The 27,702-nt window shown below is 44.2% G+C and overlaps 1 protein-coding gene across 1 annotated transcript in view; it reads right to left on the reverse strand.

The window, feature by feature from the left end:
- Positions 1–27,702, reverse strand: part of cacna1fa (calcium channel, voltage-dependent, L type, alpha 1F subunit a) — a 66,732-nt gene that overhangs the window by 12,384 nt on the left and 26,646 nt on the right. The window contains exons 20-44 of the mRNA XM_051653718.1: positions 27,549–27,678; positions 26,932–26,991; positions 26,485–26,591; positions 25,287–25,374; positions 25,034–25,141; positions 24,448–24,500; positions 24,195–24,341; positions 23,907–24,108; positions 17,148–17,306; positions 16,663–16,773; positions 16,399–16,482; positions 15,108–15,128; positions 13,655–13,786; positions 13,479–13,544; positions 12,913–13,004; positions 12,608–12,767; positions 12,310–12,437; positions 12,047–12,143; positions 9,248–9,350; positions 8,989–9,090; positions 3,644–3,768; positions 3,343–3,453; positions 2,805–3,094; positions 609–953; positions 2–348 (exon numbers count right to left, since the gene is read on the reverse strand). Coding sequence (XP_051509678.1) covers positions 2–348; positions 609–953; positions 2,805–3,094; positions 3,343–3,453; positions 3,644–3,768; positions 8,989–9,090; positions 9,248–9,350; positions 12,047–12,143; positions 12,310–12,437; positions 12,608–12,767; positions 12,913–13,004; positions 13,479–13,544; positions 13,655–13,786; positions 15,108–15,128; positions 16,399–16,482; positions 16,663–16,773; positions 17,148–17,306; positions 23,907–24,108; positions 24,195–24,341; positions 24,448–24,500; positions 25,034–25,141; positions 25,287–25,374; positions 26,485–26,591; positions 26,932–26,991; positions 27,549–27,678 — 3,368 coding nt within the window. The remainder of the gene's footprint in view (position 1; positions 349–608; positions 954–2,804; positions 3,095–3,342; positions 3,454–3,643; positions 3,769–8,988; positions 9,091–9,247; positions 9,351–12,046; positions 12,144–12,309; positions 12,438–12,607; positions 12,768–12,912; positions 13,005–13,478; positions 13,545–13,654; positions 13,787–15,107; positions 15,129–16,398; positions 16,483–16,662; positions 16,774–17,147; positions 17,307–23,906; positions 24,109–24,194; positions 24,342–24,447; positions 24,501–25,033; positions 25,142–25,286; positions 25,375–26,484; positions 26,592–26,931; positions 26,992–27,548; positions 27,679–27,702) is intronic.

Here is a 27,702-nt window from a genome sequence, read left to right on the forward strand (position 1 = left end):
CCTGAGGGAGTTGGGGGAAGCATGCGTCTGCGTGCAGCAAAACCATTACCATTGTATTCATTACCGTTGTATCCATTGTCAATGTATCCATTACTATTGTATCCATTCCCATTGTGGCCATTGCTGCTATAGCCATTGCTGGGGTAACGGTTACCAGGATAACCAGTCCCATTGGCACCGTTCCCATTGTAGCCATTTCCACGGTAATCGTTTCCATGGTAGCTACCAGCATCTTGGCTGTTGCCTCTGCTGTTGCTGTTGATGCTACTTGGCTGAACTGGGGCCACAACTTCACTGGCCCCATTGAAAACTGGTGTTTGTGCCGAAGGAACCTCTGGATACCACTGTCTGTACAACATGAACACATACGGTTATAAATAGTCACAACATGACACACTCACAAGTTTAAATTAAAAGGCTAATTCTAACAAAGAGCTTATCGGAATAGTTCACCTAAAAATGAAAAGTCTGTCATTACTTACTCAACCTCATTTCATTCTAAACCTGCATTGTTGCATTTTTGTTTTGTTTTTTTAAAACTCGACAGCCTGTACTCCAATCTCTTTCAGCCTGTACCCTATACCTGTTTTACTGACAGCTTTCCTCACCTATCAAATGACGCAGCACTCTGAGTGTCCTCCTTACTGACATCGGCTTGCTCTGCAGGGTATACTACCTCCACTCCTACTCCCTCTGTGACTCCTCCTGTGACTGCTCCCCCTGAGACTCCTCCTCCTATGACAACTCCTCCTGTGACTCCTCCTTCTGTGACTCCTCCCCCTGTGACTCCTCCTGTGACAACTCCTCCTGTGACTCCCCCTCCTGTGATGACTCCTCCTTTGAGTCCTCCTTCTGTGACTCCACCTGTGATTCCTCCCTCTGTGACTCCAGTTTGCATCCCTCCATCCGGAGATGGAGAAGGAAGATAGCTACATGCTTGTGTAGTCTCATTCCTAAATGGTAGAGAATTGTGGAGACTCAGTAAAAGGAAATTAGATTTAAATGAGAAATATACTAATATCCTCTAAAAACCTGTCAATTTTTGGAACTCAGGCTACATTAAAGTTCCTCAAATACCTTTCGAAAAATATGCATGGAAAGAACCTTATTGAAGTATGCATTATTCACGTCATCTGCATTTTAATATTAATCACTATAAGCCAAAGCTACAGTACATTGGCTGTTGTAAGACAGAATTGATGACAGAATTACTTCAAAAGTTTTAGAGTTAAAAAGCAAGTTAGGAGTGCCTGAAAACTGAATTTTACACATGAACAGTACACCATCCCAAATACAGTATTTTGACAGTGAACGTACATTGTGCAACTTAAAGGCATTGTTGACCCAAAAATGAAAATTCTCATAATTTACTTACCCCCATGCCATTCCAGATGTGTATGACTTTCTTTCTTCTGCTGAACACAAACAAAGATTTTTAGAAGAATATTTCAGCTCTGTAGGCCCATACAATGTAAGAGAATGGTGGCCAGAACTTTGAAGCTCCAAAAAGCACATCAAGGCAGCATAAAAATAATATTTACATCTCCATTGGTTAAATCCATTTCTTCTGAAATATGATAGGTGTGTGTGAGAAACTGATCAATATTTAAGTCCTTTTTTTACTATAAATCTCCACTTTCACTTACACATTCTTCTTCTTTTGTTTTTGGTGATTCGCATTATTCGTGCATATCGCCACCTACTGGGAAGGGAAATTTATTGAAAAAATTACTTAAATATTGGTATGTTTTTCCACACCTATCATTACAATCCTGAAGATATGGATGGTAACCACTGGAGTGGTCTGGATTACTTTTATGCTGCCTTTATGTGCTTATTTGAGCTTCAAAGTTCTGGCCACCATTCACTTTCATTGTATGGACCTACAAAGCTGAAATATTCTTCTAAAAATCTGCGTTTATGTTTAGCAGAAGAAAGAAAGTCATACACACAGAGGATGACTTGAGGGTGATTAAATGATGAGAGAATTTTCATTTTTTGGTGAACTTAAAGGCAGATTTACACCAATTTTCACACACACACATGAAAAAAAAAAAAAAAAAGCAGAACAGAGCAAAAATAAGTTATGGAAAGCAATTGCTGACAATTGGGAATGAGTTTTACTTCCACTATACCATCCCAGGAGAGTGACGACATTTTATTTTGTGTTTGGCCTAAAGCACATGAAATCTACTGTCAGATGGTTTGTGAATGACCAGAAAGTGATTGGCTTTCTTTCAAATGTGTGAACTTTTCTCAGAGCCTGACGGAAATCTGCTCAGTGTGAATAGTATTCGTGAAAAATCATTGGACAATTTTTGTTGGCAATTCACTTGACTTGCTGTTTTTGCTCTACAGGTGCGAGCAGGCCAGAAGTTGCCACTTGTTTGGGATTTTCCATAGAGTTTAAGAAACCACTAGCGAGCATGACATCTAAGCAGCATGACTTTTAAGCCTGGCAAGCATTATGACAATATAGCGTATTTTCATATAGAGAGCCATAATTTTAAATTGCACTGACAATTAAATTTGCGGGGCATAAATATAGGCATCTGAAAGCTGTAAAGTGATTTGCCGACTGACAGTTATCGAATTGCAGGCACAAAACAAGAGATAAAAAGATTTATGTTTTATCTTTGTCTAAGTAATGATAAAATAACATTGTCTTCAGTCAAAATCGCTCAAGCCAGCTTTCAGACCAGACCAAGCAAATCAAGCCATTAATATGAAAGGCTCTAATTTTGTATGCTAGCCTCTAATTATACCAGCCTTCATTTAGTCTCTTATCTTTGTGTACTCCTTGCCTTGTGTTGGTATTCAGTATCCACAATGTGTTGAGTTTTTTGTGACTGGAGGCCCACCTTTTGGGCAGGGGAGACAGCCTCTGAGGCTGTTCAAATACCACTTCATTTTCCGATAACGCAGAGGCCGGGCGGGAGTCCAGCAGGGCCTCCTCCAGCATTAAACTCCCATTTCGTATTTTAGGAGGAGGCTCAATGCTCACTGTGGTCTCGTCCAGGTGGGGGGGCAGAGGGGTGCTTCCGGGGGTCAACATGACAGGGGTGGGAGGACCATCACTAAAGACGCTGTCACTCTGTGGTAGTCAGGGGAAAACAGAATTAACTATGGTTGCTGTTCTGATGATAGTATTGCAATGCATCCATCATGATACCACCACTGAAACATTGCAAATTAACATTAGATTGAAACATTATCGTGGTAATGAAACAGAATCATAACATTCCAAATAACTATAATTTTTTCTGTCTTTTCTAAGTAAATTATTATGTTGGATTGTTGAATAACAACATAGCTAGAGGAGGATGGATGTTGTGTTCTCACCCTGAAGAACTCTTCTTCGTCCATCATCTCCCCCTCCATCCCTTCTTCCTCCTCCATTGCCATGGCCAGCCGCATTTCTGGAGCTAGGTCCTGTAGTGTACGTAACCCAGCCTGGACCAGACCACATGTGGGATTAAAAGTCATGGAAACATCAGTTATTCAGTGACAGCAATATATTTCTTCTATCAGTGCAAATTCATTTACCATCACCTACCGTTACGTATGTGCCCTGTGTGGGCTAATCAGGAAAATTAAGGCAAGACAACACATACACAATTGAGAAAAAGTCCCTATCATTCACCTGGAGAGAGGCTGACTTGTCCTTGCCTTTCTTCTTTCTCTCCTTCTCCTTTCGCTTGCGAAACTTCTTGAAGTAGTCCTGAATCAGGAAACTGGCATAGAACTTTCCTGCAGTCACCTCATTTCCTGAAAGATACAGGCACCAAAACAGACTGATAAAAGAGTAAAAAAAGCAAGCAGGAAAGCTGCTTTAAATGGAGGAATAGGTGACAGCATAAAAATAAATTCAAAATTATATTATATTAAGCTGAAAAGTATAATTTCTGCACGACCAAACGGAATAGCAAAAATAAACATTGTTTGGCCTTTTCGAATATGCCCCATGTCTGCTGTTGATCAAACAAACCGTCGTGGTTACTTGTGTAACCTCTGTTCCCTGATGGAGGGAACGAGACGTTGTGTCGATGTAGTGACCTCTGGTCTTTGATAAAAGGCCAATGAAAATTGGCGAGTGGTATTTGCATGCCACTCCCCCAGACATACGGGTATAAAAGGAGCTGGTATGCAACCACTCATTCAGGTTTTATGCTGAGGAGCCGATATAAGGTCCGTCCATTTCAACGGGTAGTTCAGCATTGTGGCAGGAGGGACACAACATCTCGTTCCCTCCATCAGGGAACGGAGGTTACACAAGTAACCACGACGTTCCCTATCTGTCACTCACTCGACGTTGTGTCGATGTAGTGACACTAGGGGTCCCTATACGAAACGCCACAATTGGCTGAACTGTGTTACGTGAACTGGCGGTGTGTGGTGGGCAGACTACTGTGTGCCTCATAGCCAGCACACCAGGTCGACACGTAACCTCCCCCAACATATTTATGAGTGTCGAACGGCCCTTTTTGGGGACAAGTCGACTACCCAAAAGATAGAGACAGGCTTAACCCAGTCGTGGCCTCATTTCCCCTTCTTTTTTTCCACTCCCTAAAAAAGAAGGGGGATTATCCAACTGGGCCGCCAGGTCTAGTCAGGGGGTGTCCCTCCCAAGGGGAAGACACCACGGAGACCACACCTCGCCCAAAGAGAGGGGGGGATATTTAAGTGGAAAAATACGTCACATGGTCTTTCCAACCATGTGGGGAGTCTTCAAGGTAGATCCTGCCCAATGGGGGAGGAGTTACTACAAACATGGAGACTGGGGCAGAGGGGCTCTGCCCAAGGAAGACGCAGTTTGCCAACAGGGAAACAAATAAGCGGAAGATATATAATCGTATGGGGTTAGCCTTACAGGGAACCGCCACATGCGGAGCACCTACCCCAGAACAGGGCTCTTAGTTAGAGCATGTACTGGGCCGGCAGCGAGTCTCTCCGAAAACTCGACTGCCACAGGGCTCGGAGGAAGTCAACTAGGGAACAAAGTTTGTGAACACTACTGGGAATTAATGGCGCACGTCTTCAGCTCCAAGGGAGGTGGAAAGCGCTATGTGCAAGCGATACACCCGGCCAGCTATCCCGGGCTTATCCACTTGTGTTGCGTGCCACTACCTGGGATGAAACCGGTTCCACCCAGAGGTTGTAGAACCTTGCAAAGGTGTTAGGTGTTGCCCAGCCCACTGCTCTGCAAATGTCTGTTAGAGAGGCACCCCTGGCCAGGGTCCAGGGAGCTGCTACACCCCTGGTAGAATGGGCTTGTAGCCCTACCAGGGGCGGCATGTCCTAGGCGACATATGCCATAGTTATGGCGTCAATGAGCCAGTGGGCGATCCTCTGCTTGGAGACAGCGCTTCCTTTCTGCTGTGCACCAAAGCAGACAAAAAGCTGCTCAGAGATTCTAAAGTTCTGCGTGCGATCCAAATAGATGCGTAAAGCGTGCACCGGACACAACAACAACAGGGCTGGGTCTGCCTCCTCCTGGGGCAGCGCTTGCAGGTTCACCACCTGGTCCCTAAAGGGGTGGTGGGAACCTTGGGCACATAGCCCAGTCAGGGTCTCAGGATCAAATGCAAAAGGAAAAAAAGAGCAGCGGGTTTCGTTGTCCCTGGGTCGGCCGTCTCAAGGGCGCTTTGAAGCCTTTCACGGGTTCTGGGCGGCCGCGAGACAGGTGGCGTCTGCTTCCTGCGGTGGGCTTCACGCCGGGGGCGGGCTGCAGCGGAGCCGGTGCAGTCACCGCAGGAGGACGCCCTTGGCGATGAGTAGACGGGGTGCGGGATCTTGAGCCGCACCGGGGCAGGATATGCTGGCTAGCATCCGTCTATTGCTCCACCATCGAAAACTGCTGGGCAAAGTCCTCAATGGCGTCGCCGAATAGGCCCGCCTGGGAAATGGGGGCAGCAAGGAATCGTGTCTTGTCGGCCTCGCCCATCTCGACCAGGTTGAGCCAAAGGTGGCGCTCCTGGACCACTAGTGTGGCCATCGTCCACCCGAGAGACCGCGCCGTGACCTCCGTCGCTCGGAGAGCGAGGTCGGTTGCCGAGTGCAGTTCCTGCATCAATCCCGAGGCGGAACTACCCTTGCGCAGTTCCTTTTGTGCCTTGGTGGACTTGCAGGAGAGCCATGGTGTGCAGGGCGGAGGCGGCTTGTCCAGCAGCACCATAGGCCTTGGCCGTCAGAGACGACGTAAACCTACAGGCCTTGGACGGGGGCTTTGGGCACCCGTGCCAGGTGGCGGCGCTCTGCGGGCATAGGTGCACCGCGAGTGCCTTTATCCACAGGCCGATTGCCGAATAGCCCTTGGCTACCCCACCATCAAGGGTAGTGAGGGCGGGGAAGCTGAAAAGATCAGGACCAGGCAGTAAAAAGTGCCTCCCGCGACCTTGTCAGCTCTTCATGCACTTCCGGGAAGAAAGGAACGGGGGCGGGGCAGGCTCCGAATAAGAGGTCAAACTCGCCTTGAGACGAGCCGTCGGACTCATCCGGAAGCCCGATCGGGGCAGACGAGCGTGCTGGGAAATGGGAGGTCCACAGGGGGATACCCGGCAGAGGCGGTTCCATTGGGGTCCCCAAATCGCCCCCAGTGCTAGTCACGCTGGCCTCATACCCATGGGTAAAAGGACCGAGGTGGGGAGCCTCTGGGGTGGCTTGCTTTCTTACAAAGGCGAGCCACGACCGCAACGTTGCCATGGACATATTCTCGCAATGAGCACATGACCATCCACGAACACGGTCTCCGTGTGAGCAGTGCCCAGACACGAAAGACAGTGATCGTCAGAAGGCGAGAGATAACGAGCGCAACCAGGAATAACACACAATCGGAAAAGCATCTTTAGAAAGACGCGTCTTTAAAAAGACGTTCCGTGTGTGCCGCTCTTTTAGAGAAATATACTCTTTTAGAGAAATATACTCTTTTATTTCTGCCGAAGCACCCAGGGGCATTCTCTGCAGTGCACCAGTGCAGAGGGGGGAGAAGCCGCTGAAATGCGCCGTCATATCCAGTAGAGGTGAATGAACAGTAGTATTCAGCTCAGTGAGCATGACCGTTCGGTTCCGAAGAGAAAATCTGAATGAGTGGTTGCATACCAGCTCTTTTTATACCCGTATGTCCGGGGGAGTGGCATGCAAATACCACTCGCCAATTTTCACTGGCCTTTTATCAAAGACCAGAGGTGTCTCGGGCTCCCAAGAGTGACCCCTAGTGTCACTACATCGACACAATGTCGAGTGAGTGACAGATAGGGAAATATAGTTCTGCCCTAAACTCACGCCATTGGTTGCGTCACTGTTGTTGTATCAGGTTGGATGGACTGCTCAAACCAAAAGACGAATTTGTATATTACCACAGAGACACTGTTTACAGTTTTCGAGAACATTATTCCTTGAATGGCTTGCTTATATTTGTCTCTGTATATCATGATGGAATAGAAGAAATATTCAAGGTACGTTTGAAACAGTGAGTATTTGAACATTTACGGATTGTTCTCTATTCACTTCCATTGTAAGAGCCTCATTATAACCCAGATTTGTCCTTTTTTTAAGAAAACGAGGGACGAGGTTTTTGTAGTTACTAACATTACGCCACAAATGCTGTTGATTGTGCTTTACTTGTATTGAACCCAGAATATTCCTTTAACACCGAAAATGTTACACACTTTAGCTTTAAGCACATTAAAGGAATCAGACCAGGCGCCACAAGGAGGCAAAAGAGGGCGTTGCCCTCTCAAATCTGATTTGTGCCCCATTAGTTTAATTTCTGCATTCATAGTCTTCATACTGTAGTACGACGGCGTTTTAATGCCACATCAAAATAAAAATAACAATCTACTATTTCGAGAATAAAGTCATAATGTTTTGAGAATAAAGTCAAAACTATGAAAATAAAGTCATAGCATTATGAGATTAAAATCGTAATATTTTTTTTGAATAAATCGTAAGGAAAGTAATATCAAAGTGATGTGGTGGACAACAGCAAAGTGGAGCATCTGGGTCCTTACATACAGTAAACGCCACTAACCAAGGAGATAACATTGACTGTGCAACTTTGTTGTCAGTCATGCTGTCATCAGTTGATGCCAAAAAGGCATTGATGTTCTGGTGTGTGTAGTAACCGAATGCGACATGCCACTTTTGTAAGCTTTGGGGCAAGTCAAAATGATCAGTGAATAATGCAGTTTGTTTTTCACACAAACTTATCGTATGGCTTGAATGGCAAAAGCTACATAAAGATTCTTCACTTTTGCTTAAAAGTTCTAACTTTGTATTCTCCTGAAAAAAAATAAATAAATAAATAGTATACAGAATAAAGTATAAAATAAAAGAGTGTCTTATAGAGTACCATGTAGTGTGTGGGGTTGTTCACAGTAGTTTAAAATCTGAGGAATTACTCCTCTGGTTCCGATCTCAATGCACATTATAAGCAAACAGAACTATCGAGGATCTACATCTGAGATGCAGTTTATGTGGTGTGCTCACATATTGCGTGTCGCTCTGAGAGCTGAAATCAGCAGCGTGTCATCAGCCTGCATGTGCTGTGTGTGTGTGACACAACAGAGCACCGCTCATTTACTGAAGCACACTGCGTACGCAGACTATATATTTATTTATCAAACGCAACCTTTTGAGATTCACAAAGCTTTCATATGTATAAGAGACTTTAAATAAAAGGCACGAGTCATATGGACTACTTTAATGGTGCTTTTATCGCTCTTTAATGCCATTTTTGGAGCTTGACGGAAACAACCATGACTAACACACAGTATCAGATTTGAATCAGGCTCATCAGACCAATACCTGATGCAGTTTAAAACATCAGTATCGGAGCTGAAACTGATCCAAGTATCAGATCGTTGTAAGCCTAGTTTGGAACGACATGAGGGTGAGTGACAGAAATTTTGTTTATGGATGAAATATCCCTTTGCGTCAATAGAAGGGCTTATACAGGTAATGTACACATAGGTAACGTAGTTTGTGTACCTGCAGGGGGAGGTATAACTTCATCTAGTAGTTTGGGTTTGGTGCGTTTCCAGATCTTCTTAATGATCGCTCTCAGCTCCTCGTTCTGCTGGTCGATGGGTCCTGCGGTGAACAAAGGTTTAGTAAATTCACAAAGCTACTATATTTAAAACAAAATAAATAGGTTAATGAACATGTAATTTTGTTGTTGTGTTTTTTCAAAAAGCACATTAAAGAAGTGAGTGTGGTGTTTGATTATGTGTGCGTGCAGTAGATTAACCATCAGTCTTAATCTTGAGTGAAGTTCTGACGAGAGCAAACAAGGTGGCATTAAAGGACACAGTGCCGTCAGGGTGGAGAGGAACATTCATAGCAACCAGTCTCTGAAGAAGAGAAAGAGATATATAGTGAGGCAGAGATAGAGTAAGAGAGAGAGAGAGAGAGACAAAAAATGAGGTAGAGACGAAGAGACCTTATCACAAAGTGACAATGAGTGCTTGCAAGCAGGGACTAAAACTTAAATATTTTTGTTTCGGTTCGTTCTGACCAGAAACTGTATTTTCCCATTGCGGTTACAGTGCTCTGTGGCCTCCTTTTTAAATGGTAACTGGTTAGAACAAAAAACGAAAAACAAAAATAAGAGACTTGCCTCACCCAAAATTATCAAAAATATGCAATTCGATTTTTTCCCATGTGAAGGAATTATTAGCACAGAAATCATAACAAGCACAGTATACAGTAGCCTAAATAAATAACGTCTTTTAAGAAACATATTCTTAATAGTGAAAGTGCACGCACAGGACATGTTCTTCCGGAGCTAATAAAGTCCTGAATCAACTTTATACTGATTTAATAACCAACACTGGGGTAAAACGAAAAGGAACAAACACTCATTGCTCTGTATCTGTTATAAGCCATGTGAAACTGAACATTATCACAAAGTATGGCCTAAATAATAATAATAATAAAAAATTAAAAAAACTGTATGGCTAACGAAATTTTAATTACATATTGGCTTCTCAGTCTAAATCCAGTAGCGTCAAATCTAGATTAATGCATCATATCTAACAATAATCCAGTGAAGACTTGGAAACTTTCTCTTGGAAAAGAGAAATTTACTTTTTACCAATAATATTTTTGTATCTTGTATCTGGATTAACCATACATGTATATGTAGTAATTATATATAGTTCCTAATTATATGTCTTCAGCATGTCACGGAAGGCTACATCCACAACTTGCAATAAGGCAAAGAAATGTGTGATGCAGCAGTTTCCTTCAGAAAACCGTATTTCCTCCACATGCTTATGTTCTACTAAAAAGAGGGAATCCCCTTTTTAGGGCAACAGGAAGTGGTGTAATTCCAAAAACTGACTGTGATAAACTTGTTGGTCTTTGGCTTTAATTAAAAAATTATTAGAACAAAATTAACTGGTTACCAGCATTTAAAAATAAAGTATTCACTCTGGAACAACTGAAAGGAACATTGTTCTTGTTTTCGGTTACGTTCTGCAAAAAATGTCATTTGTTTTTTTTTTTTCATTCCTTGAACTGTTTTTAGTTCCTGCTTGCAAGAAATAGTACATGTACATGTGTTTGTGTCTTAAATGTGTAAATGTCTTAATGAAAATTAAAAAATGCAGAAAGTGAGGGTTTGGGGATAGAAAATATAATTAGCTCAGTATAAAAAAAGTCATTGAAAAGTTCCCACAAGCAAAGAAAAACAAACGTGTGTGTGTGTGTGTGTGTGTGTGTGTGTGTGTTTGTGTGTGTGTGTGTGTGGAAAGAGAGATGAACGAAGTGGGGTTGTAATTGGATTGGGCAGATGGCTATGGGTTGGACAGTAAGGGTTAAATACTGTGGATTAAGTAAATATGTCAGTACAGCAGTTGTCTGATTTGCCTGAACTAGTTGCTGTGAGGATTCAGTACAGTATGAGCATTACAGAGTTTTAGAAACAGCGAAAGTCATTCAATCACTAAATATTTGATGTTTAGCAAGTGACAGAAATTGCATCTTCAAATAATGAACAAAACATAATGAAATGGAACATAATGAAATTATCTGCTTATTTATCAAATAACAAGGTGTGACAAGGAGGAGGGCATGGCCGGGCCGTGATGGAGCACGTCAGTTCAGTCCTTGAACAGTTACAGTGGTGCTGAAACCCGGGAGGGAGGAGGGATGTGCTGTTGCAGAGTCCTCGACGCTGCCATCTGCCAGGGAGCAGCCGCGGCTGTCTGCCTGCCTGGGGACAGAGGGGTCGCTGCCGGCCGGCGAGAGCCGGAGAAACCGCGGCCGTCTGCCGAGAAGGGAAGGAGCGGTTCCGTCCGCCAGGGGCCAGAGGACTCGCTGCCATCCGCAAGGGGAGGAGCGAGCTGGCGTCCGCCAGAGGGCAGAGGACCGGTTGAGGACCGGGCGACAGCGCGTCCGGGAGCCGGCGAGCAAGTTCCTCTCTCTCTCTTTGTGTCTCCGCTCGCCCTTTTCCTCTCCCCACGCCTCCCCTTGTCTCTCCCCCAGGTTCACAGGAGGCGGGTGGACCATCGGCTGACAGAACGGCCAGAAGGGCAGCATCTCCCCACCAGAGATTGGGGGGGAGTAAGTCAGACCGGTGGCGCCCCAGCCTGAATCTGGTGGAGGAGGAGTGTGACGAGGAGGAGGGCGTGGCCGGGCCGTGATGGAGCACGGCCGGCGCTGAATCAGCTGATCAGCGGGAGAGCGAGATAAGGGGCAGCCGGTGACGCCGGTTCGAGGAAGAGAGACAGACGCGGCCGCATTGCATGTGTGTCTGTATTTGTTTATGTTTGTTTTAAGTTATATTTCTGATTAAACTTTACGTTTACTGTTCAGCCAGTTCCCGCCTCCTCCTTGCCCGTCCTTGAACTGTTACACAAGGGTTTCTACTAGTGATAGACTGATAATTTCCAGTTTACTGGCATCGGTCGATAAACCGTGGCTGATTGGACATTTGTCCATTTAAAAATGAACTGATTTCATTTTCATTGGATAATGCACATTATTTATTACTACTTAGACTGCTTACTCAAACTGAAGGCAGCAATACAGAAAACATACTTACCCTACAGGCTACGCGATGAGGACAGAGTTTCCCAAAGCCCAGTGGCGGCTGAATTCTGCGCAACATGGTGACTACATCCAGATGTTTAATCCGTCCCCTGACACAAGCACAAGATTCAACACTATTTTAACATCTAATTTACACTCTCATTCTGTCTAAATACAGGCACAGACAAACAAATAATCATAAACTCTTATGGACTACAGTGCAGAGTGTTATTGTCATACTAAGCATAATGATGGGGGATGTGTGCTATCTCTTACGTGGCCTCTGGGTCGTAATCTGACCAGACTCGTTTAAACTCATCTAGGTGATGGGTGCCCAGTACAGTCCAGTCTCGGGTCAGATACTCAAAGTTATCCATGATGACAGCGATGAACAAGTTAATGATCTGAGAAAACAAACATTTAATCAATCAATCTATCAATCACAAAATCTTATGCTTAGAACTTCGTTTTACAGTTTCCCTTTCCTTCAGTTCCCTCCTCTCTCTCAATCTTTTTCTTAACTTTCTCTCCATCCCTCCCTGTTCTGTTGTCTCATGCATGATTTGTTTCTAACCAGGAAAGCGCAGAGTGCAAAGAAACTGATGAAATAGAGGTATGCCAGGTTGCTGCCACAGCTGTACTCCTCTCCTGGCTCAAAGTCTGACTCTGGGTCGCACCGTCGCCCCGGCAGTGCTGCAAGCATGATCTCCTGCCACTGCTCGCCCGTCGCACATCTTCATTCGAAAAAACATGAAAAAGAAAAAGTGGAATAAAGAATTACATTTAAAACTATTAATTAACCAGAAAAAAAATGATTAATCATTATCTAATCTGCTCAAGTCAAAACCAACCAAATGGTTTACACTGGTGTGCTCTTACCTGAACAGTAGCAGCACAGCCATGAAAAATGTCTGGAAATTGTTGTTCCGACTGAGCTCAGTGTTGTCGTCTACAGCTATCTTCCCAAATGTCTGTCAAGACATAATTATTTATAAAGCACTTTTAAAAAACAATACATGTTGACATGTTGCACGATTCATCTAGATATATGCTCAGTTATAACAGCCTTTTTATATCAATTGATCATCATTTGATGAATTACTGTTGCCATGATCAGGAGAAAATGTACTGTGGGCATTAATAATGCAATGTAAATTTCACCAGGAAAATAGTGTTGACTTTATGAATAAGGCGCAATAACAATAAGCCTAATTTACATAGGAAGGAGGCGTGCTTGTGCTGAAAAGAACAACAATGACTTAATTTAATGCCTGGCACAGTGCTATACTAGCACAGATGACAATTTGTTTAGTTAATGTTTCATTGAGTGTTTTGAGAATTAGACGGTTTTAAACTATTTATCCACACAAGAACATTACAGAGGACAATGAGGACAGGAAAAGAAGAGCAAGAGAATGGAGTATAAAGGATAAAGATGAACCCACCTGCATCCCAATCACACCATAAATGAAAAAGATCATCGCAATGAGTAGACCGACGTATGGCAGGGCCTGAGAGTAGGCAGAGACACAGAAAAAAAAAGACACAAATAAGAGGATTAAGAGTCAGACTGGTTCTTGCTGAAGGTTTGGCGCCCTTGTTTGTTTCCTAAATTTCTCACCTGTAGAGATTTGACGAAGGTCCAAAGGAGGGTTCGAATGCCCTCGCCCTTACTGAGCAGCTTGACCAGTCGCATAACTCGGAAAAGACGAAAGAAAGTGATGGACACTTTGGCGCTCTCCCCCTCTTTCCCCTTTGAAGTGGAGAAAGAGAACGACAGACCAAATATAAATACAAATTTAACTCACCCTTAGTCAGTCTGACTGTAGTGTTATTTTTTATAAAAGCTTATTTCTATTACTGCAGTTCTGCATAATCTTCCAAAGGATCCCACCATTAGAAACAAGGAGCTAAAGCTCACTGATCATTTCAGTCTGACCTTAAAAGGATAGTTCATATAAAAATGAAAATTCTCTCATCATTTACTCACCCTCATGCTATCCTAGATGCGTAGGACTTCCTTTCTTCTGCTGAACACAAACAAATATTGTTTAAAGGATATCTCAGCTCTGTGGTCCATACAATGCAAGTGAATGGTGATCAGACCTTTGAAGCTCCAAAAATCACATAAAGATCACAAAAAAGTAATAAGAATCCAGTGGTTAAAAACATGTCTTCAGAAATTATATCATAATTGTGGGTAAGAAACAGATCAATATTTAAGTCCTTTTTTAAAATAAATCTCCACTTTAACTTTCACCTTCAAAATTAAATATAAGAATGTGAAAGTAAAAGTCGAGATTTATGGTAAAAAAAAAAAAGGACTTAAATATTGATCTGTTTCTCACCCACAATTATCATATTGCTTCTGAAGATGGATTTAACCACTGGAGTCGGATGGATTACTTTTATGCTGCCTTTATGTGCTTTTTGGATCACCATTCACTTGAATTTAGTGGACCTACAAAGCTGAAATATTCTTCTAAAAATCTTCGTTTGTGTTCTGCAGAAGAAAGAAATTCATACACATCTGGGACAGCATGAGGGTGAGTAAATTATAAGAGAATTTTTATTTTTGTGTGAACTATACCTTTAAGTGTCTCTGTGGCACATTTCAGTGTGGATTGTTATGTGAACCTGTCACACTGCAATGCAGATGTTTAAGAGGCAGTTACTGACACTAGGGCCAACAATATTTGACTTGTAAGTAAGCATTGTTACTTATTTCACATGCAAAGAGATTTCCCAATCATAATAGACATAATTTCCATATGCAACTCTTAGGGGCCGTTCACACCACGTGTCCTTGCGGTAAAAAAAGGGGGTGGCACAGCACTACAAATAGAGTAGAATGCAGTTGTCTCAAGTCGAAGTTCTTTAAAACTCTACACGCCATCTTAAAAATATGGTGCTCTTGCACAAGATACTGGAAAAACAGCGAGACATGGCAGTCACAGACATCCATTTAGCACGTTTACACAGGAAAACAAATGAAAATTAGCACATCACACCACCAGTACTGATGTGTAATCATGCATGTGTGAGAGTGGATCTTCTCTGTGGCATATTCTTACCTCACCATGGCCTCCTCCACCCTGAGAGAGCAACAGGAGGTCCCAAATGCACACAGGTGAGTAGAAAAGAGAGGCAGAGATCACAAAATATAAAGGTTATTGAAAAATGTGTGTCTCATATAATCACCATAGCACCAAAATACCACAATGACTACATTTCCTTTGTATTTGGACCACATTTACACCACATTTCTAAAAGCATGTGGACAACCCTTTCTAATTAACAGGCTTCACTTTTCCAGTAATTCCAGTAAAGACAAACCTTAATGCTATGGCAAACAATGCCATTCTAGAGAATTGTGTACTTCCAACTTTGTGGCAACAGTTTTGAGAGGGTCTTTTCCTGTACCTGCATGACTATGCTCCTGTACACGAAGCGAAGTCCAGAAAGAAATGATTTACTGAGTGTGGTGTGGAGATCTTGACTGGCCTCCACAAATCCAGACCTACACCCACTGAACTGAAAGTGGCGTGGGGTGTTACAACAGTGTGGATGTGCTTTATCGTGCGGAAGACCCGGGTTCTAATCTGCCTTTTGTCCCTTTTTTCACATTCTGTTTTCTTTAATACTATGTATAACAACAAATATAAAGGCAGTGATTTGGTCATGGTGATGGTCGGGGAGTTGAGAGAAAGGTTTAATCCGGGTAAAATTAACCATAGTTTTACTATAGTAATATTGTAGTGAACATGTTTTTTGGCGGAAGCCATAAGTTTAATACAGTTAACAATGGTGTTACTACAGTAATATGGTGTTGATATAGTAACCATCCAGCCATGTTTAATTTTGTGGTTACTATGATTTTACAACTAAATAAAATGGTGATACAATGGTTACTGTAGTAAAACCATGGTACATTTTTGTAATGGAAGGTTTAGGTTAGGTTTAGGGGTTGGTGTAGGGTGTCTGTGGGAATCTAAATAAACACAGTAAACACACGGCATTAATGCCCCTATACTGTATGTTATTATTTCATTAGGGATGTAAATAGCATCTAACCCAGTTTGCACTTAGTGCAAAGAAGATGTATTGTTGCTATTTACACTTGGTGCAAATAGCCACTGACTTTTTTTTATTCAGTGGAAAACTGAACCAGAAGAGTGGAAGCTGTTGGTAGCAAAGGGAGTAATTGATGCAGATGGTTTGGACATTTAATGTTCAACAAGCACATATGGGTGTGGTGGTTAGGTGTCCACATACTTTTGGCCATGTAGTGTAAAATTTGACGAACACATCCATTAGATGCTCTCACAGATTAGATATAGTTTTCAAAAATTCATGGTTACATACACTAAACTCTGCGATCATGATGTCCACCAAACTTCCCACCACTATCAACGCATCAAAAGAGTTCCAGGCATCTATAAAATAGTGCTGTAAACCAAAACAAAGTGCCAGAAAGCGATAGAGAGAGAGAGAGACAAGAAAAAAGCAAACATAAAGGCACTGCACACTTCTGGTAGTTATTTAAATAGTTAGACTGCATTGCAAATCATTTGAAAAGCAAAGAGCACTGGAGCTGTAAAGTGGGGTAAAGTGTGTAGCAGGTCTCACATAAGGTCTCAGAGCGAGAAGTTTGATTATCATCTCAACAGTGAAGAGTGTGGTGAAGATCATGTTTAGGATATCCATCACAAAGTTGAAGAGTTTTGACTGCTCGTAGTGCTGTGTGGTCACAGACATGAAAGTCCATTAGTGTACATGCGAGTGTGAGAATGGTGTAAGAGCTACTCTTTTAAGCATAGTGTGATTCATTATTCATATTGCATGGTCCAAACTTACTCCCATGCTTAATCAGGTAGTGTATCTTTGTGTTTCTCTTTCACCTACATTGTGAGGACCAAAATGACCACATAATGTGGAAATTCCCTACTGTACATTGTGAGGACCTCCCTGCTGTCCACACAATTCAAACAGCTTAATAAACATACTAAATAATGATTAGTATCAAAATCTAAAAACACCAAAAGGTTTCTATGAGGGTTAGGTTAATGTAATGGGTTAGGGTATATAAAAAATGTTTAGGTCCGTGAGTGTACCTGTACAGCCAGTGTGAGTGTGTTGAGCAGAATGAGCAAAAACATGATGTATTCAAACTGAGAGGAATTGATGATCTTCCAGAATTTGAGTTGAGAGGGGTTTTTGGGTATGTAAATCTTAATAGGTTGAGCTTTCAATGCATAATAGACACACTGTCTCTATGAGCAAAGGAAAGAGAGAGATACAATGAGACAAAGAACAAGCAACATAAGGAGAGATAAAACAATGGGGTTGAGTGAATGATGGAAATGAAGTGTGATTACAAGAGTAATGGCTGGGAGATGAAATTTTCACTACATTTTTGTGATGATTTTGCAGGCAGCATTGGGTATATCACAATGATTTTAAGTTTTTTGTTGGTCATTAAGTTTCTTAAATACTGTCATTAGACTAGTTTCGAGATTCTTCCTTGTTTCACAACTCACGATTATCACAGCATTAAGACAGAAATGCTCTAAAACCTTCTCATTTAAACTTCAGAAGCAAAAATTTTAGAGTTGGAAAATTCGATTCATTTATGTGAATCAGTTCAAACTGTCCATTTTATGTGTCAGTTCAAAACTCTGATTCATCAATACTCAGAAATGTCCACGAAGTCTCACTGTGGCATGTTAAATTTCTTAAAATGTTTTAGTAAAATGTATGTTGGTAAATATGACTCTTTATAAGGCACTAAAAACAAAATGTTTTTTATTTCGGTTCGCTCTGAAAAGAAACAGTATTTTTTTAGTTCCACAGCCTCCTTTCCAAATGGTAACCAGTCAGAATGAAATAAAAGTTTATATAAAAAATACAAAATCCTTTATGGTTAATAAAGTTTTTAAAATGGCAGTAGGGTGGCATAGGCACTTTTGGACTAAACGTCACCATATGTGCGCTGAATTTTTTATTTTTTTTTTTAAACCTCGGTGTACCCACAGAAAGCGCATGCACAGACCATGCAAACAATCATTGCTCTTTAGCTTTAATAAGCCATTAGAAACAGAACATTATCACAAAGTACTGCCTAAATAAAACCATAAACTGTATGGATAATTTTATTTTATTTACAAATCTGCTTCTCAGTCAATACACCGCAGTATCAAATCTGTATTTATGCATCAAATCTAACAATAATTCAGTGAAGACTTGTAAACAACTAAGAAATGTACTTTTTAGCTGCATTATTTTTTTGGATTAACTGTGCATGTAAGTTGTAATTATATATTGTATAGTTGATAAAAAAGTCTCAAATCCTTTGATATATGATTTCATAAAAAAATTATCTGAATAAAATTAACTACCAGCTTTTAAAAATAAAGTTCCCTATCTGTCACTCACTCGACATTGTGTTGATGTAGTGACACTAGGGGTCACTCTTGGGAGCCCCAAACACCTCTGCTTTTTTGAAAAAAGGCCAATGAGAATTGGCAAGTGGAATTTGCATGCCACTCCCCCGGACATACGGGTATAAAAGGAGCTAGTATGCAACCACTCGTTCAGATTTTCTCTTCTCTTTCTCTTCAGTGGACTGAATTCAATTCCCTCTAAAGACGCACCTCAAAACTGCTGGATTTACAGTGCATTTCAGCGGCCTCTCCCCCTCTGCACCCGTGGAGTGCAGAGAACGCCCCTGGGTGCTTCAGCAGAGTGAAAATAAGAGAGTATATTCTAAAAGAGTATATTTTCATTCACAAAAAGAGCGGCACACACACGGAACGTCTTTTTAAAGATGACTTATCTCTCCGCTTCTGACGGCCATGTTCGCTGTCTTATGTGTCTGGGCACTGCCCACGTAGAAACATCATTCGTGGATGAGACATGTCCTCATTGCGAGAACATGACCATTGCAGTCGCGGCTTGCTTTCGTAAGGCTTGCTCCCCGCACCGGTCCTTCTACCTGCGGGTTTGAGGCCGTGTCGGTTAGCACTGGGGGTGATTTGGGGACATCAATGGGACCACCTCCGCGGGTATCCCTCTACGGACCTCCCATTCCCCAGCACGCTCCCTTGCCTCAATCAGGTTATCGCACGAGACTGCCGGCTCGTCTCAGCATGAGTTCGACTTCTTGTTCGGAGCTCGGGAAGTCGATGAGTTATCGAGCGCAGCATTGGAGAGTGGACTCGTCCAGTCTGATGCAGAGGCTTCAGCTGGGCTTCCTCCTTCAGGAATGGTCGCCCAGTCTCACGCAGATGCAGAAATGACGGATATGCTTTCCCGGGCGGCCGCAAGCGTCGGGTTAGAGTGGAACCCTCCACTCTTCCCTGAACCCTCGTGGCTTGACGATTGGTTCCTGGGCTTGGGGCACCGCCCACAGCCACGCCCGCCTCCTTTCCTTTCTTCTTTCTGCTCGTGACGCTCGCAGTGTCCGCAGAGCGCCACCACCTGGCACGGGCACCTGAAACTCCCGTCCAGGGCCTGTAGGTTTACGTCGTTCCTGACGACTGTGGCCTGCAGTGCCGCTGGACAAGCCACCTCCGCCCTGCACGCCATGGCTTTCCTGCAAGTACACCAAGCCAAGGTGCTAAAAGAACTGCACAAGGGTAGTTCTGACCTGGGATTGATGCAGGAACTGCGCTCGGCGACCGACCTCGCTCTCCGGGCGATGAAGGTCAGAGCGCAGGAAGCAGACGCCACCTGTCTCGCGGCTGGCCGCTAAGAGCCCGGGGAAGGCTTTGAAGCGCCCCCGAGATGGGTGACCCAGGGGCGAGGAGACCCACTTCTCTGGGGCTGGTTGACAGACCACTCCATCCCCCGGTGGAGGGCCGGGAGGAGAATCTTTTGTTGCCGCATGCCCAGGAGGCTGCGGCACCCAAAAGCCTGACAAAAGAATGGTTCCCTCGTCTCCTGGGTCACATATCCGGTGCGCACAGCCATTATCACGACCACCGACCACCGTCCCATTTCGGCTACGCGATTCAGTTCACCAGGTGCCCGCCCAGGTTCACCGGCGTCCTTTCACCTCGGTGAAGGGCGAGAACGGCACTACCTTGCGTGAAGAAATCGCTACCCTTCTGCGCAAGGGTGCGATAGAGCCTGTCCCTCCAGCCGAGATGAAGAAAGGGTTCTACAGCCCTTACTTCATCGTACCGAAGAAAGGCGGTGGGTTGTGACCAAACATGGAACGGCGAGTACTGAACCGGGCTTTGCACAGACTCCCGTCCAAGATGCTAATGCAAAAACGCACTCTAACGAGCATCCGGCATCAAGATCGGTTCACGGTGGTAGACCTGAAGGATGCGTACTGCCACGTCTTGGTCTTACATCGACACAGACCCTTCCTGCGGTTTGCCTTCGAAGGCCAGGCGTACCAATATAAGGTCCTCCCCTTCGGCCTGTCCTTGTCCCCTTGCGTCTTCACAAAGATCGCAGAGGTATCCCTTGCCCCGCTAAGGGAAGTGGGCGTCCAAATCCTCAACTATCTCGACGACTGGCTAATCCTAGCTCACTCTCAAGAGTTGCTGTGCGCACACAGGGACCTCGTGCTCCGGCACCTCAGCTGACTGGGGCTTCGGGTCAACTGGGAAAAGAGCAAGCTCTCCCCAGTTCAGAGCATCTCTTTTCTTGGTTTGGAGTTGGACTCATTCTCAATGAGAGCGCGCCTCACGAACGAGAGCACGCAGTCGGTGCTGAACTGTCTGAAGACAGCGGTTCCACTAAAACTTTTTCAGAGGCTCCAGGGGCATATGGCATCCTCAGTGGCAGCCACACCGCTCGGGTTGATGCATGAGACCGCTTCAGCACTGGCTTCAGACTTGAGTCCCGAGATGGGCATGGCACCACGGGACACATCGCGTGACCATCACGCCGATCTGTCACCGCTTCTTCAGCCCTTGGACCGACCTTGCATTTCTATGGGCAGGGGTTCCCCTAGAGCAGGTCTCCAGGCACATTGTGGTTACAACAGACACCTCCAAGACAGGCTGGGGTGCTGGATGCAATGGGCACACAGCCACCAGCTGCTGGACTGGCCCACGGCTGCATTGGCACATCAACTGCCTAGAGTTGTTGGCAGTACTGCTCACCCTGCGGAGGTTCCGCCCATTGATCCAGGGCAAGCACGTGTTGGTCCAGATGGACAACACAGCAACGGTAGCATTCATCAACCGTCAAGGTGGTCTATGCTCCCGTTGCATGTCACAACTCGCCTGCTGTCTCCTCCTCTGGAGTCAGCAGAGCCACAAGTCGCTATGAGCCACTCACATCCCAGGTGACCTCAACACCGCAGCGGCCACGCTGTCATGTCAGGTTACCCTCAGGGGAGATTGGAGACTCCACCCTCATGTGGTCCAGCTGATTTGGAGTCGATTCGGTCGAGCACAGGTAGACCTGTTTGCTTCACGGGAATCCTCCCACTGCCCGCTTTGGTACGCCCTAGCCGAGGTACCCCTTGGTATAGATGCACTGGCACACAGCTGGCCCCCTGGACTACGCAAATATGCGTTTCCCCCAGTGAGCCTACTTGCAAAGACCCTGTGCAAGGTCAGGGAGGACGAGGAGCAGGTCGTTCTAGTAGCAACATACTGGCCCACCCAGACGTGGTTCTCGGATCTCACGCTCCAGTGCTTTCCTTCCTGCAGGAGAGGCTGGAGGGGTGGCTGTTCCCCTCCACCTTGAAGGTGTATGTAGCCGCTATTTCAGCTTATCACGATGCAGTAGATGGTAAGTACTTGGGGAAGCACGACTTGATCATCAGGTTCCTGAGAGGCGCTAGGAGGTTGAATCCCTCCAGACCGCGCCTCGTCCCCTCGTGGGACCTCTCTGTAGTCCTTCGGGTCTACAGGGAGCTCCCTTTGAGCCTTTGGAGTCAGCTGAGCTTAAGGCACTCTCTTTGAAGACTGCCCTCCTGACTGCACTTCAGGAGTTCTCTGTCAGCGAATCGTGCCTGGAGTTTGGTCTGGGTTACTTTTATGTGATCCTGAGACCCGACCGGGCTATGTGCCCAAGGTTCCCACGATCCCTTTTAGGGATCAGGTGGTGAACCTGCAAGCGCTGCCCCAGGAGGAGGCAGAACCAGCCTTGGCGTTGCTGTGTCCAGTGTGAGCTTTACGCATCTATTTGGATCGAACGCAGAGCCTTAGAAGCTCCGAGTAGCTCTTTGTCTGCTTTGGTGGACAGCGGAAAGGAAGTGCTGTCTCCAAACAGAGGATTGCCCACTGGGTCATTGACGCCATCGTGATGGCATATCAGTCTCAGGATATGCCACCCCCTGCGGGGTTACGAGCCCACTCTACCAGGAGTGTGGCGGCCTCCTGGGCCCTGGCCAGTGGCGCCTCTTTGGCAGACATCTGCAGAGCAGTGGGCTGGGCAACACCAACACCTTTGCGAGGTTCTACAATATCCGGGTTGAGCCGGTCTCGTCCCGTGTATTGGCAGGCACGAGCAGGGAAGTTCCGGGACAGCTAGCCAGGTATACCGCTTGCACATAGCGCCTTTCCCCTCCCTTGAGGTGAAGACGTGCGCTCTTGACTCCCAGTCGTGTTCACAGATGACTTTCCTTCTTAGCCCTCTGGCAGTTGAGTTTGCAGAGAAACTCGCTGACCGGCCCAGTACGTGCGCTAATGAGCCCCTGTACTGAGGTAGGTGCTCCACATGTGCTGGTTCCCCGAAGGCGACCATATTTTCCACAGAATCATTTCCCTGTTGGCAAACTGCGTCTTCCTTGGGCAGAGGCCCCTCTGCCCCCGGTCGCCATGCTCTGTAGAAACTCCTCCCCCTTTGGGTAGGACCTACCATGGGACCTCTCCACATGACATACTTCTGACAAGACTTTTGGGTGGGGTGTGGTCTCCGCGGTGTCTTCCCCTTGGGAGGGACACCCCTCGACACAGACACTTATGGCTCCCAGTCAGTTAACAAATTCCACTCTTTTTAGGGAGAAAACAGAGGGAAAAGAGGCCTCGTCTGGGTTAGCCTGTCCCTATAGTTGGGCAGTCGACTTGTTCCTGATGGACCATTCGACGCTCAGAGCATTGGGGGAGGTTACATGACGGCCTGGTGTGCTGGCTCCGAGGCACACAGCGGTCTGCCTGTCACACACCACCAGTTCATGTAACACAGTTCAGATAGTTGTGGCATTTTGTATAGGGACCCCTAGTGTCACTACATCCAGTGAGTGACAGATAGGGAACGTCCTGGTTACTTTCGTAACCTCCGTTCCCTGATGGAGGGAACGAGATGTTGTGTCCCTCTTGCCACAACACTGAACTACCCACTGAAATGGCCAGGACCCGGTCTCGGCTCCTCAGCACAAAACCTGAATGAGTGGTTGCATACCAGCTCCTTTTATATCCGTATGTCCGGGGGAGTGGCATGCAAATTCCACTCGCCAATTCTCATTGGCCTTTTTTCAAAAAAGCAGAGGTGTTTGGGGCTCTCAATAGTGACCCATAGTGTCACTACATCGACACAATGTCTCGTTCCCTCCATCAGGGAACGGAGGTTACGAAAGTAACCAGGATGTTTTCACTTCGGAACAATTGAAAAATATGTGAATTTCCATTTCCGTTCCTTGAACCGTTTTTAGTTCCTGCTGTTTATTTCTATGTATTGATAAATTGGTGCATATAACTGAAAGTGAAAATATAATTCTATGAATCTAATGGCTACATTGGGTGTTTGGTTAAAATGATGGTTCCTCTGATTAGAAAAAAGCCATTTCAAAGCAAAGGCATCAATATTGAGCTAAATCGCCTAGACCTGTCAGACACTGATGAAAATAAATATAATCTAGAATCACCTTTTTTCAAAATAACTAATAAAACAGAATTGAGACTAACTTGATTTTTGTTTAGTTCACAGTTTTTGAATTCGGCCTCTCCTTGTTCACGGAAGGTGATAATGACAAAACCCACAAAGATGTTCATCATAAAGAAGGCGATGATGATTATGTAGATGATGAAGAAGATGGAGATCTCCACACGATAGTTATAGATGGGCCCTCTGTTCTCTGCATTAGCGTCGATGGATTTGTACAAGAGCCTGTGCAAAAAAATATTATTAAATTTAGAACATGCAATATCAGTGCTACACCCTAATATGTTTTGTTGGATGTTTATCGCACTCACTGTGGCCAACCCTCAAAAGTAGAGACGGTGAAGAGAGCGAGCATGCCCATCAGCACATTGTCAAAGTTAAAGTCACTGTTCTCCCAAACTCTCTCCCTCACCATTGGATGGTTCATATCACCGTCTTTAAACACCACAAACGTGCCCCTGAAACAATCACACACAGGTCTCAGAAAACAGCCCACTAAGGTGTCATTGAGAAATTCATTAGATGTAAGTCAAATGCCTAAACAAAAAACAAACACCATCATACTTGCACTCTTCAGGTGTGTGTCTAGCCTCATCAGTGCATCTGTAGAATCGGCCCTGCAAGAACAAACAGAGCAACAAAAATATATTCCTTATTCAACAAAAAGCTTCACTTTCACTCAACTCTCCTATGCATGCCCGTGAGAGAAGCTCGTTCACATGTCCTCACGTTTGACGCATGCACACTGCATGTGCGCAATACAACTGGAAGCACATGTGTGAAGTGTGAGGAAGTGTGAATGAGCTTCTCTCATGAGCGTGCATAGGAGAGCTGGGTGGAAGTTAAGCTTTTTGGTAAAAATGAATGAATTGCTTTGTTAGCAATTGTAATGCTTCAGAAGACATGAATTAAACCAAACGAGATGTATGGATTACTTTTATGCTGCCTTTATGTCCTTTTCTGAGCTTTAAATATTGACTACTGACACCACTGACTTACACTGTATGGACAAATACACATCATACATTCTTCAAAAAAAAATGTGTTTGTGTCTCGCAGAAGAAAGAAAGTGTTACGCATTTGAGACAACATGAGGGTGAGTAAATGAAGAGATAATTATTATTTTTGGGTGAAAAATTCCTTTAAGTACCTTGAAAAGCTGCACACCGATACAAGCGAACATGAACTGGAGGAGTGTGGTGACAATGAGGATGTTGCCGATAGTGCGGATAGCCACAAACACGCACTGAATCACACTCTGAATATACAAAAGGACAACACTCATTGAAGGCTTTGAGATAATGAATATAATATAGTGGATGTTCAAATATTACCATAATGACATCACAGTAGTTGGAAAAAAGCAAGGGAAAGACACTATTGTTGGATAGTCAGGAGTGTACCTTGAGTCCCTTTGCCCTGTTAATGGCTCGAAGAGGCCTGAGCACCCGCAGCACTCGCAGAATCTTCACCACAGAAATGGCACTCGAACTAAGTACAGATATAGTCTATTATGGCGAATAATGGATGGATGGATGGATGGATAAATGAAGTGATAAATGGATGGATGGCTAAATGGATAGAGTGATGGATGGATAGATAAATAGAGTGACAGATGGCTGGATGGATGGATAGATAAATAGAGTGACAGATGGATGGATGAATGGATGAATGGAGAAATGGAGTGATGGATGGATGGATAAAATGAGTGATGGATGAATAAATGGAGTGATGGAAGGATGGATGGATGATAGATATATGGATAGAGGTATGCATGAATGGATGGATGGATGAATGAATGAATGAATGAATGAATGAATGGAGAAATTAAGTGATGGATGGATGGATAAATGGAGTGATGGAAGGATGGATGGATGGACAGATGGATGGATGAATGAATGAAGAAATGGAGTGATGGATGAATGGATAAATTGAGTGATGATGAATAAATGCAGCGATAGAAGGATGGATGGATGAATGAATGGAGTGATGATAAATGGAGTGATGGATGAATAAATGGAGTGATGGAGTGATGGATGGGTGGATGAATAGACGGATGGATGGAGTCATGGATAAATAAATGGAGTGATGGAAGGATGGATGGGTGGATGGATGAATGAATGGAGAAATAGAGTGATGGATAAATGGAGTGATGGATGAATAAATGGAGTGATGGAGTGATGGATGGATGGATAAATGGAGGGATGGATGGATGGATGGATGGATAGATGGATGGTGGGATGCATGAATAGATAAATGGATGGATGGATGGATGGATGGAAGGACAGATGGATGAATGAAAGGAGTGATGGATAAATGGAGTGATGGATGAATAAATGGAGTGATGGATGGATGGATGATAGATAGATAAATGGAAGGATGGATGGATAGATGGATAGTGGGATGCATGAATGGATAAATGGATGGATGGATGGACGGATGAATGAATGGAGAAATGGAGTGATGGATGGATGGATAAATGGAAGGATGGATGGAGTGATGGATGTATGGAGTGATGGATGGATGGGTGGATGGATGGACAGAGAAATGGAGTGGTGGATGGATGGATAAATTGAGTGATGGATAAAAAGTGACACTTACTGCAAGAAGAAGGAGGTAAGGGAAACGCTGACGACGAGAAGGTCCAGAAGGTTGAAGGCGTTTCTGCAGAAGGAACCTTGATGAAGGAAAGCTCCATACACCGTCATCTGAACAACACACAGTTACACACTTTCATTAATTTAAAATTACATAAAACTGCAAAGGGGGAGTTAATAAAACCACAGAGGGGTACAGATGCACCCCCACTACTAAAACAATTTAAAATTTGTTATTTATCTGTTTATGTGTTACTGTAGCGCAACTCTGGTAGTGTGTTGCACTAGCATTGCCAAGGTAATTGGTTCAATTCACAGGGAATAAATGGACTGATTAAAAAAATCATATCACCTATGCACTATAAGCCACTTTGGATAAAATTGTCTGCCAAATGTACAAATGTAAATGAATGAATATTTTAACATTTGCAAGATATGAACAGTGGTTTACCTTCAACATAATCTCAATGGTGAAGACGGTGGTAAAGACATAATCAGCATAGCCCAACATCTGTCATAGGACATAATGACAGGAATGAAGAATAGAGGCATAGTCTTTGTACCTATTCCCTTTATTTAAACAAAATGTTTTTCTTTAAGATGGGTTCATCCTCTACAGGGTAAAGGAGGATAGTTGTTTGGGAATAGTGGCTACAACTGTGCTCTTGAGCAAAGTTATCTAGCAAGGATGAGAGAGTTTCACTGTATTAAGCCTATCAAATCCTAGTTTTGGAGGGCCAGTCTGTGTGCTTGATTTTAGTGTATTTCAGAACAAGTATACCTCAAAATGGGATATTACTGCAATCATTTGGCTAAGATCCAGCTCTAAGATGTGAAGTGGACCATAGGTGGGCCGGACAGTTGGGTTTGGTGGGTGATGAGAGCGGTTGCCGGGGTGGACCAAACTCATGATTGGGTGGGCCAGTACTCCTTGTGGAGCTGTGTCTGGCTAAAATACTCATTTTAAGGCATGTTTTTTTCTGAAAAATGAGAATACTGAAAGATCTGCACACAGACTGGCCCTCAAGCTTTCTGAGTTAAGTCCTCTTCTCTAGTCTAGAGACTTACAACGTTCCTGACAGAATGAGTTTTGATTGGATCTTCAGCAGCCAATGAAAAACTACTAAATATGATGAAGATGAGGATGAAGTTGGTGAAGTAATGATGATGAATGAGGTTGTGGCAGGCCACTCTGAGACTAAGTGGTCATTTTCAGGTCAGA

The sequence above is a fragment of the Myxocyprinus asiaticus genome, chromosome 24 (assembly GCF_019703515.2).
Source record: "Myxocyprinus asiaticus isolate MX2 ecotype Aquarium Trade chromosome 24, UBuf_Myxa_2, whole genome shotgun sequence".
NCBI lineage: Eukaryota > Metazoa > Chordata > Actinopteri > Cypriniformes > Catostomidae > Myxocyprinus > Myxocyprinus asiaticus.